The sequence below is a fragment of the Eretmochelys imbricata genome, chromosome 8 (assembly GCF_965152235.1).
Source record: "Eretmochelys imbricata isolate rEreImb1 chromosome 8, rEreImb1.hap1, whole genome shotgun sequence".
Taxonomy (NCBI): domain Eukaryota; kingdom Metazoa; phylum Chordata; order Testudines; family Cheloniidae; genus Eretmochelys; species Eretmochelys imbricata.
Window position 1 is genome coordinate 33751398 of NC_135579.1, and position 16677 is coordinate 33768074.

General features: G+C 45.2%; 1 protein-coding gene across 1 annotated transcript in view; it reads right to left on the bottom strand.

Moving 5' to 3' along the window:
• Window positions 1-16677, bottom strand: part of ETF1 (eukaryotic translation termination factor 1) — a 37543-nt gene that overhangs the window by 3160 nt on the left and 17706 nt on the right. Inside the window, exons 3-10 of the mRNA XM_077824398.1 lie at window positions 12931-13106; window positions 11666-11805; window positions 7382-7520; window positions 6085-6275; window positions 5385-5514; window positions 3924-4079; window positions 3235-3299; window positions 1523-1670 (exon numbers count right to left, since the gene is read on the bottom strand). Of these exons, the coding sequence (XP_077680524.1) occupies window positions 1523-1670; window positions 3235-3299; window positions 3924-4079; window positions 5385-5514; window positions 6085-6275; window positions 7382-7520; window positions 11666-11805; window positions 12931-13106 (1145 nt within the window). The remainder of the gene's footprint in view (window positions 1-1522; window positions 1671-3234; window positions 3300-3923; window positions 4080-5384; window positions 5515-6084; window positions 6276-7381; window positions 7521-11665; window positions 11806-12930; window positions 13107-16677) is intronic.

Sequence of the window (16677 nt, forward strand, 5' to 3'; positions counted from 1 at the left end):
TATGTATTAATACCTGGCCGGGGGGGATGGGGGGGGCAAACAGCTGTGCATATCTCTATCAGTGTTATAGAGGGCAAACAATTTATGAGTTTATCCTGTATAAGCTTTACACAGAGTAAAACGGATTTATTTGGGGTTTGGACCGCATTGGGAGCTAGGCATCTGAGTGTTGGAGACAGGAACACTTCTTAAGCTGTTTTCAGTTAAGCCTGCAGCTTTTGGGGGATGTTGTTCAGACCTGAGTCTGTGTTTGCAGCAGGCTAGCGTGTCTGGCTCAAACCAGGCAGGGTACTGAAGTCCCAAGCTGCCAGGGAAAACGGGCTCAGAGGTAGTCTCAGCACATCAGTTGGCAGTACCCAAGGGGTTTTCTGTGATCCAACCCGTCACACTTATTTCTTCCAAATATTTCATATGCTTCCAAGTCACTAGACTTCCAGGAACAGAACTCTTGGCACAGAGAAGCAGCTAGAGCAGAGGGACCTTCCTTGTAAGGTCCACTGGAGACCCCATAACTGAAAGACATTGGGCTAGTCAGTACTCGTGGCAATGTGAAGTGACTTGGTAGTCCCAAGCTGGACAGACAACTGTCAAACCCTGCTCCACTTAGCACCATTGCTGGCAGTTTGAGACTGATCTTCTCCCCCACCCAACACCTGGAATATGGCTGAGGCAGACTGTACAGGGCAGGGAGCCTAGTGTGGATGTGACCCCACCATCCATTCTGCAGCTAAAAGACAGGGTACACCCAGACAAGTTGCACTGGTATAACTAAAGCAGTACAACTCCTTGGCATGGATGCAGTTATATTGTGATAGTTCACTCCCATACAGAAAAGGGAAGAAGCTATACTGGGTATAAAAAACCTTTGTACTGGCATAAATGGATCCACAAGGTGGGGTGTAAAGGTGTAACTAGCTATAAAAGAAATCACCCAACAGTTATCGCAGTATGAAATCATTTAGATTAGGCCTTCACCTGAGAGTCACCCATCAGCTCTGAATTCATCTCCCCCTAGGAGGGCCTAGGTAAAATGTCTGACACTGGGGATCATGAGCAGAGTTCTATTTGACAGAGTAGTTCCCTCCCCCAAGTGCTCTGAAGGCCCTGATCCTTAGCAATGCTTGCTTAAGTGAACAATAATCAGGAAGTTCATCCTTCTAGGACTATGGGCACTGGAGTAATAGGGCAGTAATGTCATTTTTCAGCTGATACAAGGGGAGCCAGCATCATGGGACCAGCCACCTCTCCACTGAGAACCAATATGCGCTTTGTGGAACACCAGTTGTTCCTGGGCCACAGTTTGAGATCCCCTGCTATATGATGTAGCGTACACAAAGTTGTTTTACTGAATGGGGCTCTTACTACATAGATAATTAAAGACAGTCACTGACTCACTGAGCAGAGAGAAACATAACACTATGGGAATGTAGCCTCTCCTATTCTGGCTTCAGAACCAGATTAACAGCAGGTTACATAGGGCCAACGTTTTCGGCTTAGCCTAGTTTTTCCTCTTGCAATTTACCTCCAATTCCTCCAAATCCTTTCACAAACTGGGATCCTTCCTGTGACTTGTCTGTAACAATTTCCAACGTTGCTCCAAATTTCTTGTAGTTGTTAGCAAACCATTCCAGCAGGGGCATACTTTCTATCAGTTCGTGTTCCTGGCCAGTCTAAAGACAAAGAAAAAAAAAAAAAAAAGTAAGGCCCGGTCTACACTCAAAAGTTAGGTCAACAGCTATGGCACTCAGGGGTGAAAAATCCACACTTGAGTACCACAGCTATGCAGATCTAACCTGTGACACAGAGCTAGCTATGTCGACAGACAAATGCTTCCATCAGCCTAGCTACCATCGCTCAAGGAGGTGGAGTTCCTACAACGACAGAAAACCCCACTGCTCTAGGAAGTGTCTGCATTATGGGTGCTACAGTAGCATAACTACAGCGCCGTACCTGTGTCACTATAGCAAGCACAGCTTAATCGCTGTTTCTTTGACTTCAATTATCATGGCATCTACTGAGGGGTCTCTTTCATCCCAGTTCACATTAACTTCATAAGCACTCTCTGGTCTCACAAACAAAAGCACTGCTGGTGCTGTCAGAGTCCTGGCTCTGTAGGCACACCATTGTTTAAGCATGTAGCTGATGGGCATCCAGGCATGCCCGCGGCACAGGCCTGAAGAGAGACTCTGGTGCTGGGCCTGCTAGGGAGAGCTCAGAAAGAGAAAGTTTTGGAAAGTCTTGTCTACAGTTAGTTTCCACACTTGGGAGCGAGTGCAGGGGAGGGAATCTAAGGCAGTGGGATGAATGTGGCCATTTTAACCAGACACCCTACAATGATCCCATGAATGTGCTTCATTTTGAGGGCCCTGAACAGAGTGTGTCCTAGATGAGCACTAAGGCGAAGGGATCAGTGGTTTAAAAGTCTATCCACCACTGACCACTCTCACGACAGCCGAGAGCCTTGTGCCGCCACCGCTATTAGGGCCCTCGGCAGGCCCTCTAAATGGCAGCCATAACAGCAAAACAAAACAAGACGGAAGTGGCTACACTAGTTATGTGGTCAAACTGCAGCAGCTCAGTCTCTTTTCAGGGCTGTCTTTCCCAAGGGGACAGGGTCCTGCCTGACTTCCATGACAAGTCAAGGAAAGGGGAAAGTTGTATGGAAAAGCACTTAAGTTAAGGATGGGGAATTACCCCCAAATGCACACACTATGGTGGATAGTTGTCCACCAACCCTAGCATATCTAGGGGGCGATTCTCCATTGCCCTGCACCTTGAGCAGTCATTTAGACCAGTGCTAATGCCACCCAATCAGAATGGCGATGTTTCACGCTGGTGTAAACTGCTGCACGAGGTGCGGGGCGGTGAGGAATGGACCAAAAAGAATATGTGCTCAAGCAGAAGAGCTAGATTCAGTTGTGCTCACCTAGTCCCTTTTACTTCATCTTTCAAGCTCATTTGACCAGAGAATGAAGACTGAACAGCAAGGAAATCAATTAGGAAAAAGCCAACAAGGTGAGAATCTGGAGTAACATTCAAAGCGAATAGGAAAGACTGCAGCGCAGCCCATCAAATCAAGACTTTGTAAGGAGCCAGAGAGCACAATTTGGTGCGAAACATTCAAGCATTAGCTAAGTGTGGAGCATTAAGCATAGTTAGAGTCAATCAAAGCCGTGCACCTGTACAGCATAACCATCCTTTCTGAGTGTACTACAAGACCAGGAATTGAAATACCTCTTTATCTGTGAAGTGGGATTTATCTTTCTCCTGTTCTGGTGTCAAATATAGAATCTTCTCCTCTGAGAGAGAAAAACAGTGTTAGAGATTTGATGCAACTAGCAGCAGGCTAGAAACTCTGCAGAAGCCAGTGCAACACAGGGGTCTTAAAGGTCTCTGAATCCCTTCCTTTGTGTTTGGGAATGCACAGTGCAAGACTGCACATGGAGGCTCTGAGTACATGAGGTGCCAAGTCAGAAAAGGTCTTTGGACATGTAATGCCCTTGCTGGGGCAGGAAGAGAATTTTGGATCTGGCCAAAAGGAGGATGGAGGAATGTGGGTGGTGGTGGTGATGGAAGGCGGGGGGGGGAGAGGAGAGAGGGAAATGGGCTGGTGGCTAGATGCTGCAGGGTCAAGTCAATCACAACGCAGGGTTTAACACTATTTCACAAAGCTATATCCTGCTTAGCCAAGCCCCCCTCCCACCATTGCTATGCCACCCCACCCAGTCTGCTTGTTTCTCCTCCCACATCATCTTGCAAGTAGGGAAGTGACAAGCTAGTGACTGTCTATAGGATTTCTGTGAAAAACTCCTTAAAGGGAGGTTTTAAAGCACAGGCTCCTGCCTAACAGCAGAGTTCTCCCAAGGAACACTGAACAGCTAATCCCCTCCAGGCTCCTAGTCCAGCTCTGAAGTATGACATACCTTCCGTGCCTTGGCAGTGGAGAACGTATCTCATTATATCCAGATTTTCATAAACTATCAGTATCTCTACCGCTCCCATTTCCAAAGCTTTCAGTGTATCTTCAACGCCAAAGCAGTACTTCCCCGTGTCCTGACTGATTTCATCGAAGTATCGGCCTGCGTTCGAGAGAAACACTCGTGAACACAGATCATGTCACATGAAGTTTTACTAAGCCTCGTTTGAAGAAAAGCTACAGTAAAGTGAGACTGTTTTGTGCCTGGATATACAGGCCACTCATTAGTATTCCAGGCAGAATCTGAATGATCCATCACCAGCTAGGGAGCTGGCAACATGTCACTCAGAGCCCTCAGCTTGGAAGTCTCAGTGCCAGCTAGGCAGCTCTCTCAGGAGCACTGCGAAGTGAGATGGAGAGGCTAACCTGACACCGAGCCACCAACCACAAGCAGGCACTAAACTTTATTCCCCTTCAGCGTAAGGCAGCTGCTGTTACAATCCCCCAGAGTGGGTCTTACTAAGCTTTCCTACTGGTGTGTGACGAGAGGATCATTTCTGTTGCAATTTCAAAGAAAAGCAAAAGTCTAATCCTCATTTTCTTGGAGATGGGAGAGATCAGAGCAGAGGAGTTTTCCCTGACTGTACTAGGAGGCCTGAGAAACTAAAGCTGACCCTGATGAAAGGATAAAGAATAGGGTAGAATGGATGGAAAGATCACAATGGAGGCAAACTAGTAGGAAAGGGAGAGCAATCTCCATCATCAGCTCCAGCTGTATTTCCATGGGTATTTAAGGATCCAGTCATTCCCTAGCAGGCTATTCACAAGATCACATCAGTCTAATATTGTTATCGAGGCAGGTAACATCCAACGAGCTGTTTAGTCTGTACAGGTGGGGACTCCTTTTCGGATGCTATGAACGATGTGTTACAGCCAGAAGGGACTGTTTTACAGATGGGGAGCTGAGGGAGAGTTGATGTGACTTTCCCAAAGTCACACAGCAAGTCAGTAGCAGGCAAGGAATTGAACCCAGGTGCAGTGCCCTAACCACAACTCTCACACTCCTCTCCAGTACTCCATATGTTGACAAACTCGGGGGTCTTTGACTAAAGCAGCAACTGATAGCACTTCAGTGTGTCAGAGTGGATCCAAACAGAAGCATATGTGACTGACAGATACCAGGCCAGCTGCTGTGATGTCTCACTTCACACCACATGCATTCAGAGGACTGCTCAGAGGGCACTTTTGTGGCTAAGCAGAAAGAAAAGAGTGGAGGATTTATTCCAAGCTGAAAGCAGTGTTTGAGGTGGTGCTTGGAGAATGGAGGTCATCAGTGACATCCCCTTCTGCCCAACTTTCACATGAGGACTGAGCTAGTGCACTGAATCCAGCAGCAGCACTGGGGTGAGTACTAAAGCAGGATGGGTATCCAACTCATGAGAGGCTAGCTGTGTAGGCCTATTCATACCTATTAGTTTCTTCTCTTGAATGAATTTCACATTGGAGAGGACCTCAGTGGACAACTCAATTGCTTGATTGAATCCATTTTCTCCACCATACGAGATATCAACTAGTTTCAACACTTTGGACTGCAACCTCTACATACAAAGAAAGTCAGTGTTAGCCAACCTATTGAGCAGCACTGCCATAAAACTACTTCAGAAACCCATCAGAATAAAAATGCCTGACAAAAGCTACACTGGTAATCTGACTTCTGAACCTCTGCATGGAAGTGAAACAAAATAGTTCTGAACATTCAGTGTGTAACTACAACTTTCAGAGTGCAGGGCCAAACAGATCAAGTTTAGAGGAGTTGAGTTCTACTAAAGCCTCTGCTTTTCGCTTTGGAATATAACAAAAACATGAATTCCACTTTTAGCCAGAAAAGACAAGCATCCCATCAGGTATGCTCCACTACTAAGTGAAATCCTAGCTTCTTTCAGGTCACTGGGATATAGCTCCCTTTCTAGAAAGGGGCCCCCCTATAGAATACAACAATTTTACATTAATTGTATTCTTACATTAAGGGACTTTAGTTGGGCTTCTCCTGAAGAGCATGTGTCAGCCATGAGCCACCGCCACCACTAGCACCATGAGGACATTAGTCACAGTCCTTAAGCAGGCAGGCTGTAGGTTTCATTTAGCACAGCAAGTCCACTTTCACTTACCTGATCAAACATGTCAGATTGACTTAGTTCAGTTTTGAAGTCAGCTGATCCAGCTAAAACGAGACCAGCCACGTTCACCTTATCACCCGAAATGAACAGCTGCACAGCCGTCTCTGCTACCTTCCTCACGTAGTTGTGTCGCTTTTCCATCCTCAAACGAGCAAAACGCAAGGCAGATTGACCTCCTCTACCTTTCAGAGAGAACAGATGGGATGTAGCCATTGAGGTCTACTGCCACAGAACCTGTTGGCATGTGGCCCCAACTGGGTGTAGAGCAACGGAACCCAAGATATGATGCAAATTAGTCTATCACAAGCAGAGATAAGGGAACTCAAAACAGCAAAGAGTGAACAGGCAGGACCCACCCATCAGGTGACTTTCTACATGTCTCCCACATGAAAACATGTCACAAGGAAACACTGAAGAATGGCTAAGATTTGCTCGCATTAAGGCCATTTGCAGTAATGTAACCGAATTGATAGTTCCCCCGGCACAAGCTCTTCCTGGAGAAGTGAGGCTTACACCAATGCAGTTTACTTTGGTACGTCACCAGACTATGCTGTACTAACTTAAGCCTTGCTACATATTAGCACACAGTGCCTCTGCAGTAGGGGTCTGTACGGGTTTAGCTACATTGGGGCAAACTTCCTTAATGGGGATACCGCTGGGGCAAAATTAGTTAACTGTCTTTCTGTTTCAACTAAGACTAAGCAACTGCTGGTTAAGTACTTAATTCACAAATATTTAGAGACAAAAGGAAGATAAGTTAAATATCCTTGCTTACATCAGACTGAACATTTAGAGTCTAGTTTACTGAACTCAGTACCAGTAAACCTTTTGGCATTTCTTGTTGCTTTGACAGCACAAGGGGCCAAGTCAGTTCCACTGGGGTTCTCATGCAATAGGCCAGTGTCTGAAATGCACACACTTTCAGGGCAAGATTCAAAGGCACTTTCAACTACAATTTAAGAGCTACTGGTCTTTGTTTTGGAAAATTCATTTGTGAACACCAAGTTTGGGGTCAAATTTGACTGGAAAGTGTCCTTTTATATGGGTCATGTTGATTTGCTAACATTTATGAGACAGAAGATGGCACGGAAATGGACTACAGGATTTGGACACTACTGGTTCCATTCTTTCAAATGTGCCTGTCTCTTAACATTTAGTCAGCTAAATATTTCTTCTTGAGTGTGGAATTACACACTGCCTTGGAATCACTAATTGTACTTTACATTCCTCTCCCTGCCTCCACATTCCCTTTCTGCTCAAGGCAGTTAAGATCTTTGTTACTGATTACCATGCTTCTTTGGGAGATCCACAGTGAATTTGTGCAGGACTTCTCTTGTGTTTCCTTGAAGAGTTCCGAAGAGTGCGCCACTACCATCTATTACGATAAAACCAAACTTGCTGTCATCAGACAGTAGTGCTGTCAGAGCCTGAAATGTGAACACAACATGGTTAGTAATAACCACTATCAGCCAACATCAGCACTTCGGTCTGATTACTAAGCAGAGCAGCAGTTCATTAAATGAGAACACCAGGCACAGTACAGATCACCGAAACAATGGTTTGGTGATCATGGATATTTTTATGAAGCAGCCAAGATGAAATTGACAAAAATACCCGAGAAAACTCTTGATTCTTAGTTACTTTCTTATACCCGGTACCACTGCTGGAGCAAGATGCCGGTGCTTGGAGTCAGACACAAGTTGTCCCCACCATTTGCAGTGCCATTGACCAACTGTCCATTGCTTAAAGGGACAGGTTTAGCAGGAGAAAAAACTGGAGGGTTACCTCTGTGTATCCAAATTAGCTCTTCAAGTTAAAATCCTATTCTGTTTGGATGTGTGAAGAGGAAGCTAAACTAGTTTTCCTAATACTCCTGTCTGGGGGATTATGTCTCACATAGTCCTCTGATCTGGCTCTATCAGTGCAATGCTGTTAGGTTTACTTTATTAGTCACCAATGCAGCCCAATCTTTAGCTGGCTGCTATCAAGGAATTTCAACTTTATCACATGTCTACCAGCAAGAGACTCACAATGTTGATAGTTATGAAATCCATGACAACTGTGACAAAAGCTCAGCCTTACAGACTAACGGGTGATTAGTAATAACAGTTCTATTGATTTATTCGCTATGGGTGGAAGAGGGACACAGCCACAACACCTATTGGAAGGTCAGGTATCTCATGTCTCCTTCCTACTGCAGTGAAGAAGGTTAAGCAGGGTCTGATTCTCCAGCATGTTCTGAGTTGACTGTTCCCTTCTGAGCCAGCAAGCCTTAGAATGGTTGCTCATTGGCTAGGTCTTATCAATTGCCTCCTTCCAAAAACTGCTTCCACTTCCAGTTTATGGAAAGCAGGGAGGAATATTTAAAGTAGCCAGTGAGCAAAGATTAGCATTTGAAGTTAGATTGTTTCTTGCCCAATCCGAATTCAGGAGTTTCAGAATCTAACTGTTCCTGAAATAAATTTTAAATTGACAAGTTCTCAGCAGCTTGTTGAATGCTGGAGAAATGATGCTGTTAACTTGCTATCACAGGGCTTAAGCTGTCTGCATGTCTCCCAGAGTAGACTATTGGACTGAATGGATGGAACAAAAAGCATCAGTCACCTTTATCCAAAATCCAGTATTTGAGCTAAATATCAGGAAAATAAAGGTTTAATGGAGGACCTGGGCCAAGCTAAATATTTTATTAATTTATGAGGTGTAGTAGTAGTGGCCTATTACATTGCAATCTATTTAACTGGGAGAGAGCCAAGCAAAGTGTGTGACCAGGAAGAGCATTCCGGCCAAGGTATCAAAAAGTGATCATAAATCCACTATTCAGACAGATTTCAGAGTTCAAACCCCTTTTGGGAAGTTACTTCAATTTCACACATGCAATAAAGCATCTTGAGGCAATCTTAGCAGATCTCACGATTGCCAAGATGTAAGTGACTAAAATCTGTGTTCCTGATTCACTCTTAATTTAAATTAAGTATCAAATGGTCACCAGTGATTGCCCCTTCATCACTCCTCTGCCATGGATTCTATTGTTCTAGTTATAGAGCCTAATGGAAGGGCCTCCTGCTTTTGTTCAGGCCATTCCTTCAGCCTGGGTGTCTCTTGCTGCTCCATGACCTCCATCCACTTCTGTTTGCCAAAAGTGAGGTGCCACCTCCTGTACCCAGCTGCAAACTGGGATCTCAGGAGTCAAGCGTTGCACCTTCCATTTTACCCGTCAAATGACCAGCAATTGTGGCATCCGGTCGTAAGTGGCAACTGGCACTACAGAATAGAATACAACATGCTCTTTCATAGGTATACAGATTCTGCACCACAAGCAGAGCTAGGAAAACTGAAACTAAGCACTACCCGGTGGAGATGGGCAAAGCAGACAGGTCAAGGAACAAGGTGCTATTATATCACTTTCTAGCTATTACAATTTTCCAAAGTAAATGACATTCTCTTGCTGACCAGTGCAACGCCAGCTAAGAAGTTATTTGCTGGGCTACAGCTACATTTTTCAGAGGAGTTTAGCCCACTGAAGCCAAAGGTTCTAACTTTGTTGGAGGCCCCAATGTCTGACAGATTGCAGACTACTGTTCCTGTCTCAAACCTCAGGGTTCCCACACAGTATGCTGGAGCAGTTGCCATGTCTCATGCCTCTGTATTCCTGGTCTTTCCCATTTCCTTGGGTTTGCTTTTTATTCTTTTTTGTGGTTTCCCTTCCCTTCTTCCCTATGGTCTTCCCCAGCTGAGTGTGAGTTGGAGCTTCTAGCAGCCCTGCCCCTCCTGGACAGCAGGCTGGTGTACCACCTAGGCAGGGAGCTGCCGCCAGTGCCAGCAACTCCTGGCAGGCCAAAGGGGTGTTTGGGAGTCCTCCCAGGAGTAGGATATCCCCAAAAGGAGAGGTGGGATTGGAGTAGGTATCTCATGTTTTGTACAAACAGAACAAAAAGACAGTCTCCGCCCCAGAGAGTTTATAATCCACTATGAGGCTGGCAACGGACCTTATCACCATTCGATGTGACAACCCAAGCGTGAACACTGAGTGGAGAGCTGTGGTGAGACTCCAGCCAGACACATATGTACCCCCAAATACTGACTTCCTACTTCAGTCGCATGCTTTCATTTTAGATGCCAGGTAAGTATACCTCAGAAAGATGCATGTACAATTCACAAGTGCAAAGTGCAGCCAGAACTCTACCATGAACTTTAAGGCCTTTGCAAAGTGAAAACACAGCCAGGAAGGACTTTAAGTTCCAGCATGCCATGCCATGCTCCCTCCTGGTCCAGGTGGAAGGGACCTCAACATTGTTTTCACAAGGGTGGCTGCAATCTGCCTCCTCAGTCACTGATGCAACTCAGTAGGGCAGTTGCCAGAGTAGTAATTAACCCTCTGCTGTCAGAGGATAGAGTGGTGCTTGCTAGAAGTGTAATGAGTTTAGGCAGGCCAGGGTAATACTTATGCTAAGCTAACTGGCTTCAGCCTGGTCTTTGCTTGACATGAATGTTGCTTGCTAAATTCATCCTTATGAAGCTGTGTAAGTCATGATTACAGCTGCTATGTAGGATAAAGGTGATGTGTGTTGAAGCCCATAGAAAAGAGGAAGTTAATCAGTACAACAAAACACAAACACAAGATACGGACAAAAAGTCCCTGCATTGAATGGTATGATCCGAGTAAGTAAACCAATTGGGAGAGAGACATGAAAATTGCACGGACAGCAAGTGATGTAAACTGAAGCCTGCTCATGTGTAACATATGGGTTATGTAAGAATGCTTAATGTTGATTGGATGGTCAGATAATGTGAAAAAGTATAAATATGCTGAACCATTGGGGGATAAGAGGGACCCTCAAAGGAGAATCCATTGTGATCTGCCTATGCCTCAGGAGAAGGTAATGATCAGTACCTTTTTCTCTATATATAAAATCTGTCATTCATTGCTTTTATAGTAACTGAAAACAAAGCCATGCTTTTGGTTCAAAGGTTTGAATTAATAAACCTGAATGGCTCGGCCCCAAGTGCATGGTAATCCTCACCCAACATGCTGCTCCATTTCCTCCAGCAAGAAGAGCTAGGAAAGCTTAGCAGCAAGGTGCATGTGAGAACTAGTGACATTAGCACTAATGTCACTAGTTCTCACGCACACCTTGCTGCCAAGCTTTCCTAGCTCTTTTTTTACGAAGCCTCACTTCAAGCATGGCTCTGAATGAAGTCACAGTACTCTGGTGCAAGACAAGTCCCGCCACCAACTCCAAAGAAAAGCCTGTGGATTATACAAACTCAGCCAAAATTACCCACTTTGGTTATTAAGATTAGCTGCAGCAGAGTTTAAGGACATAAGAACTTTGGATCTCTCCATGAGAAAACCCCGATCAGCAAATATCATGCATTTCTGAACACAAGCCAGTTATAAGTCATCCCACAGCATTTACACAGAGCGGCTGGTTTCCCGTTAAGATCTACTGCTCTGGGGAGTCTGGATACAAGTACGATATGAATTATTTAGTAAGTCTAGCACAGCTGTTTGAAATGCATCACCATGCTTTGGCTACAGCAAGACCTGTGAGCAGTACAGGATTTCTCCTACCTCCGTATGGAATTTGTTGTCGCACAAATACAACGATGTATTGATTGGTTTGAAAGGCTCAAAGTCAATGTTCACTTTCTTTTCTTTTCCTTCTTCTGTCACAATTGTTCCACAGTAAACAACCAGACCATTTGGAGGTACTGTAAAGGACACGAAGTACCATAATTTTAGATCACCAAATATTACATTCAGTATTGCTTACAATGAACACCAGGATTTCAATGATCTGAGGACATATGGATTTAATTTCAAATTTCCCCACACACTATTACAGGAGTTGCCACCCCCCAGCCCACTACCCACCCCCACCTCACTTGTTCCTTCAAGAAACCTGAAGGACTAATTTGTGTGTTCTCATCATAGCTATATGGGGAGCAATGCACAAATGCACTTCTAGAAGCTAGCTAAAAGGACTGAGCTTGCCAACAGGAGAGTTATTTATTGGAAACTTGATGCATTATGACGACAAAGACTTCCCTGGGACTAAGTTAAGAACACGTACCCAGCTCTTAAACCAGCTAGAAGGCAAATATTTATTGTGTGGAAATGAGTTAAACAGCATCACCCCATAAAAACTCTACCAATTCCTACATGGCAGCTCTCCGACAGCTGGCCTGATCCCGCAGCTCTTATTTGTGTGCACAGTCCTACTGGAGTCAGACTACTTGCTTGAATAAGAGCTGCACAATTAGACCCTTTTCCAGTGTACATCTTGATGGCAGGCTTTATTTCCTCCCCAGATTTGCACATCTGTGTCACATTTCATACAGAGAGGCTAAAAGATAAGCCAAGGCCAAGTTAAGCAGGAAAGCATGGATTTAACATTGAAGAATCCACACCATTTTAAACTGTTAAAGTTTCAGAATTGGGCCCACAAAGACAGCCAAAGAAAAAGGCAACCAGGAGCCCACTCATGACAGTGCTCAGAGGTCCTCGCAGTGAGGACTGGGCCCTACTGTGCTGGCCCTTGTACCAACATGCTGGAGATTGCATAGGCTTACAAAATGTGCTAGGGTTTCAAAGCAGTGGATTGGAGGAGTCCCGCCCCTGCTCCCCCCCAACCCCGGGTGACTTGCTTTAAACATCTTAATGGCAGGGGAGAAATTTACTAGTGCAAAGCAGCAATAGACAACATGCAACTGAACAGCAACTTATGGTCTGCTTTGGCCAGCTTGCTGTAACAGCCCAAGCAAATATTGTAGTAAAGACAGTTTGCCTTGGGGAAACGTTTAACAAGCAGGAGTCCCACACAGGCCCTGTGTTACCTTTGTTATAGAGTTTGAGTCTTTGCTGTACAGATGTAATGGCTCCCAGTACTGAAAGGCGATTCACTCGAGACTTTATGTTTGACGCGGTACCAAACTCATCCGCTAACATTTTTGCCACTCGTGAAATCTGGTCTTTGGGGGGAATGATCAACGAAATCATGCTGGTACCATTGCTGAGGAAGGAAAAAAAATGGGGTTAATCACAGAAATTAAGACAGCACATATTGCTTAGGGTGGGGAGAATACAAGAATGTCTTTGGTATGAACAATGCCCTAGGACTGATTTTCCAACTTTTTTTTTCTGTCAACTCAGTTTAAGAAAACTGTTGATCCCCATGACCCAACGGAGCTGGGGATGAGGGGTTTAGGATAAAGGAAGGGGTTCTGGGTTGGGGGGCTCGGAGCTGGGGCATGGGCTTACCTTGGGCGGCTCCTGGTCAGCGGTGCTACTAAGGCAGGTTGTCCTGGCTCCGTGGACCATGCTGCGCCCTGGAAGCGGTCAGCAGCAGGTCTGGCTCCTAGGCTGAGGCACACAAGTGGCTCCGTGTATCTTTTGTCTGCAGACACCATCCCCACCAGCTCCCATTGGCTGGGAGCCAGTGCTTGGGGTGGGGGCAGTACGTGGAGCCCTGTGGCTCCCCTGCCTAGGAGCCTGACCTGCTGCTGGCTGCAGTGTGTTGTCAGAACAGGTAGGGACTAGCCTGCCTTAGCCGGGTAGAACTGCCAATGGGACTTAACGGCCCAGTCAGCAGTGCTGATCAGAGCCACTGCAACCCAGTGCCTTACATTCCATGACCCAATACTGGGTTGTGACCCATAGTTTGAAAACCACTGCCCTAGGACAAGATGGGCATGTCACCTCCCATTCACACTGTGCTCATTCTCCTTCCACCACTCACTGCTTGTCGTCTAATAGGACTAAACTCGTCACACAAGAATTTTGGCTCCCTGACTGTGGCACTGTTAGCAGACTGGTGTGCTAACAAATCAGCATTTGGATTAGCCCCTGCCAATAAGTAGAGTCAGCAATGTAGATCTGTCAGAAGCATGCTTTTCCAACCTGGTCACCTTGCATCTAAAGGATGCGGACATTGGAAGGCTAATGAGAACTATGTAAACAAACGTCACACCTCCACATTTCTCACTGCAGGGTCATCTTTTAATCAGTTCTATTTGTTCTCACAGGACAACAGCTACGGAGCACGAAGATCCTAAGCTGGTTTCTGCGCCTCTTTCCATTTCAGTTTTTATACAAACGTCTGAAGTGAAAGTGACTCAGGAAATAACAGTTTGCAGCGTAACCACAAGCCCCTTCCCATTGCACACAACCATGGAAGCCATTTTAAGCTAACGAGTTTTAAACAAACAGGTATGGGATTGCAAAGCAGCTTCTAGACTGTGCAAGCACATCTGCTCGTTCAGCACTGCTAACTCCAAGAGTCCAAAAAAAAAAATCATGAGACAGGCCCCCTAAAGAGTCACAGATTGGCTTTAAATGGGATTGGGATTCTTTTTGATCTGGTCTTCTGGGTTGAGCCCTCTGGGGTTTACTTTGAACTTCTCTAGCCACAAGGGCTGAAAATTTACTTCTAAATGAAAGTGAGATTCTCAAAATCACAGGAATCCAGGAGCTGTGGTTTGAAGACAGATACCAAGTATCATGAGATTCAAAGTCTTGAGAGTCAATGCTAAGTACAGGGGGCTCCTCTTTTCTGGAGCCCTCATCCCCCTGTTCTTTTTCAAACTGACCCATTAGTAACTGCCTGGGGCGAACAAGAGATGCATGTAGCATCTAAACAAGTGAACTACCAGAAAAGCTGGACATCCCTTTATTTTAACTATAATTAGTGTTACTACTGACTTTGCCAAGCAAGAACAGTTTAAGAGCCAGATTGGTTTTTGCAACTCAGTTTGAGAGGGAAAGTAGAGGTGTCATTTTCTCATCAGCTTTCTCTTCAGATTCTCACATACTAGCATAGTCCTCCAAAGTACTGAGCGACAAACACACAGGGGAAGGTTTTTTAAAAGAAAAGCTTAATTTCCATTAGCCTTTGAATGAACAAGTGTCCTTGGTGTTTTCCAAGACCTACATTTTGGGCCAAGTTTGACCCAACAGCATAAGTTTAAACAAGTCCTTAACCTTAAAAATGACTAATTGGTTTTAAATATCCCTAACCACCACACAGAAAAACAGCTGTGAAGAGTCATTGGCATGCAAGTTATTCCTTGAAGGGAACGTGAGCCACGGATCTGCAAGTGCAGCTCTGACTTCCAGGTCATAGCAGCCACAGAGTACTTCGTACCACTCTTTCAAGCAGTTAGCTACCTCACTAAATGGCATGAACCTGTGGGAGACACAATGGTCTAACACTCCCAGGTGGTTCTTTAAGAGAAAGGCTGATGAGAATAGGAGCTAACTTCAATGAATGCTACCTTCAGAAAAACAGCTACAGATATCTCCTCTGAAAGCACCCTGAGACACCTGGAGACTAGAAATCTCCCTAGTTCACACTATTAGTTGAAAACAATTTATTTGTGGCATGAATTAAGAATAGTCCTGCTCCAACAGGGGAGAAGGTTTTTTGCCATGTGCAGATTTATACACTTTGTGCACTGCTTTTTAACAGCAGAGCCCTGGAGATTTCACACAAGTCTCTCTCTCCCTCCTCCACTGAGAACAGCGATGGAAAGAGATCATAGGCTGATGCAGAAAAGTGCCCTGGTGTAGAACAAAATACGGAGAGAGCACTTAGGAGGTTCCATAAGTGTGCTCCTGGCCCAGTATGAGATCATCCATAACTGATGGATCTTCAGTGAATGGCAGAGATCAGCCTTCACATCCCAACTTCATTGTTCTTTCCCCATCAACCCATGCTCCTCAAGCCCCTCTTCGCCTAGAATTTCACACTATCTTAGAGCGTGCCGATCTTCCTACTCTAGCTTCAGACAAAGATCTGATACATAGGTACTGGCACAGCTTGCCCAGTTCCTGCTACCATTCCCTCACAGCTCTACATAAGCTACGGCAGCAAGCAGATCAGGCAATCCCACATCTTGCAGGCTTCCCTGAGACAGGAGCCATCACTGCATGTTGGATTACTCATCCAATTTCACGCTAGCGTGACAGATTGTTTGGACAACCCATGATTAAGGGAATTGGGGAAACCACAGTACATTGCCAAACTACCATGCCACCTGTAAATCCTATCCCAACATAGCAGTAAGGAACCCCATTGCAATGAAACACTCATGGCCACATTCAAAACAGACTAGAACATATGAGACAGTGGGTATCTTCCCACTATCTTCGGCCATAATGGGACAACCGGCTTCAGAGATCCTTGTAGTCTGCTACTGCAGTTAGCAATACAAGAGCAAAGGCGCCCAAAGAGGAGGGAGACTGCACATCGAATTGCTTTGCTCAAGCCAGAGTTTGATTAGCATTAATACTCTGCTTTCTACCCAGCACTTCAATGAATTCTGCCTTCCCAGTTCATGTGAAACATGCTAGGTGCTTTCCTCTGATTTGACATGCTTCACTACCATTCACACAGTGAAGGCCATTTCAGTGTTAACTGGTTCCTGCAGCATCATGTAAGACAGCATTTGCCATTAGAAAGGCGATTTGCCATTAGAAAGGCATTGCACTGTCTGAGCTTGAAGCTGGCATGGAAAAACAGACAGCTCAGTTATTCAAGTGTCATTTTCCAGTTTACTGAGCCATTTCTGCCAGACACTACCATG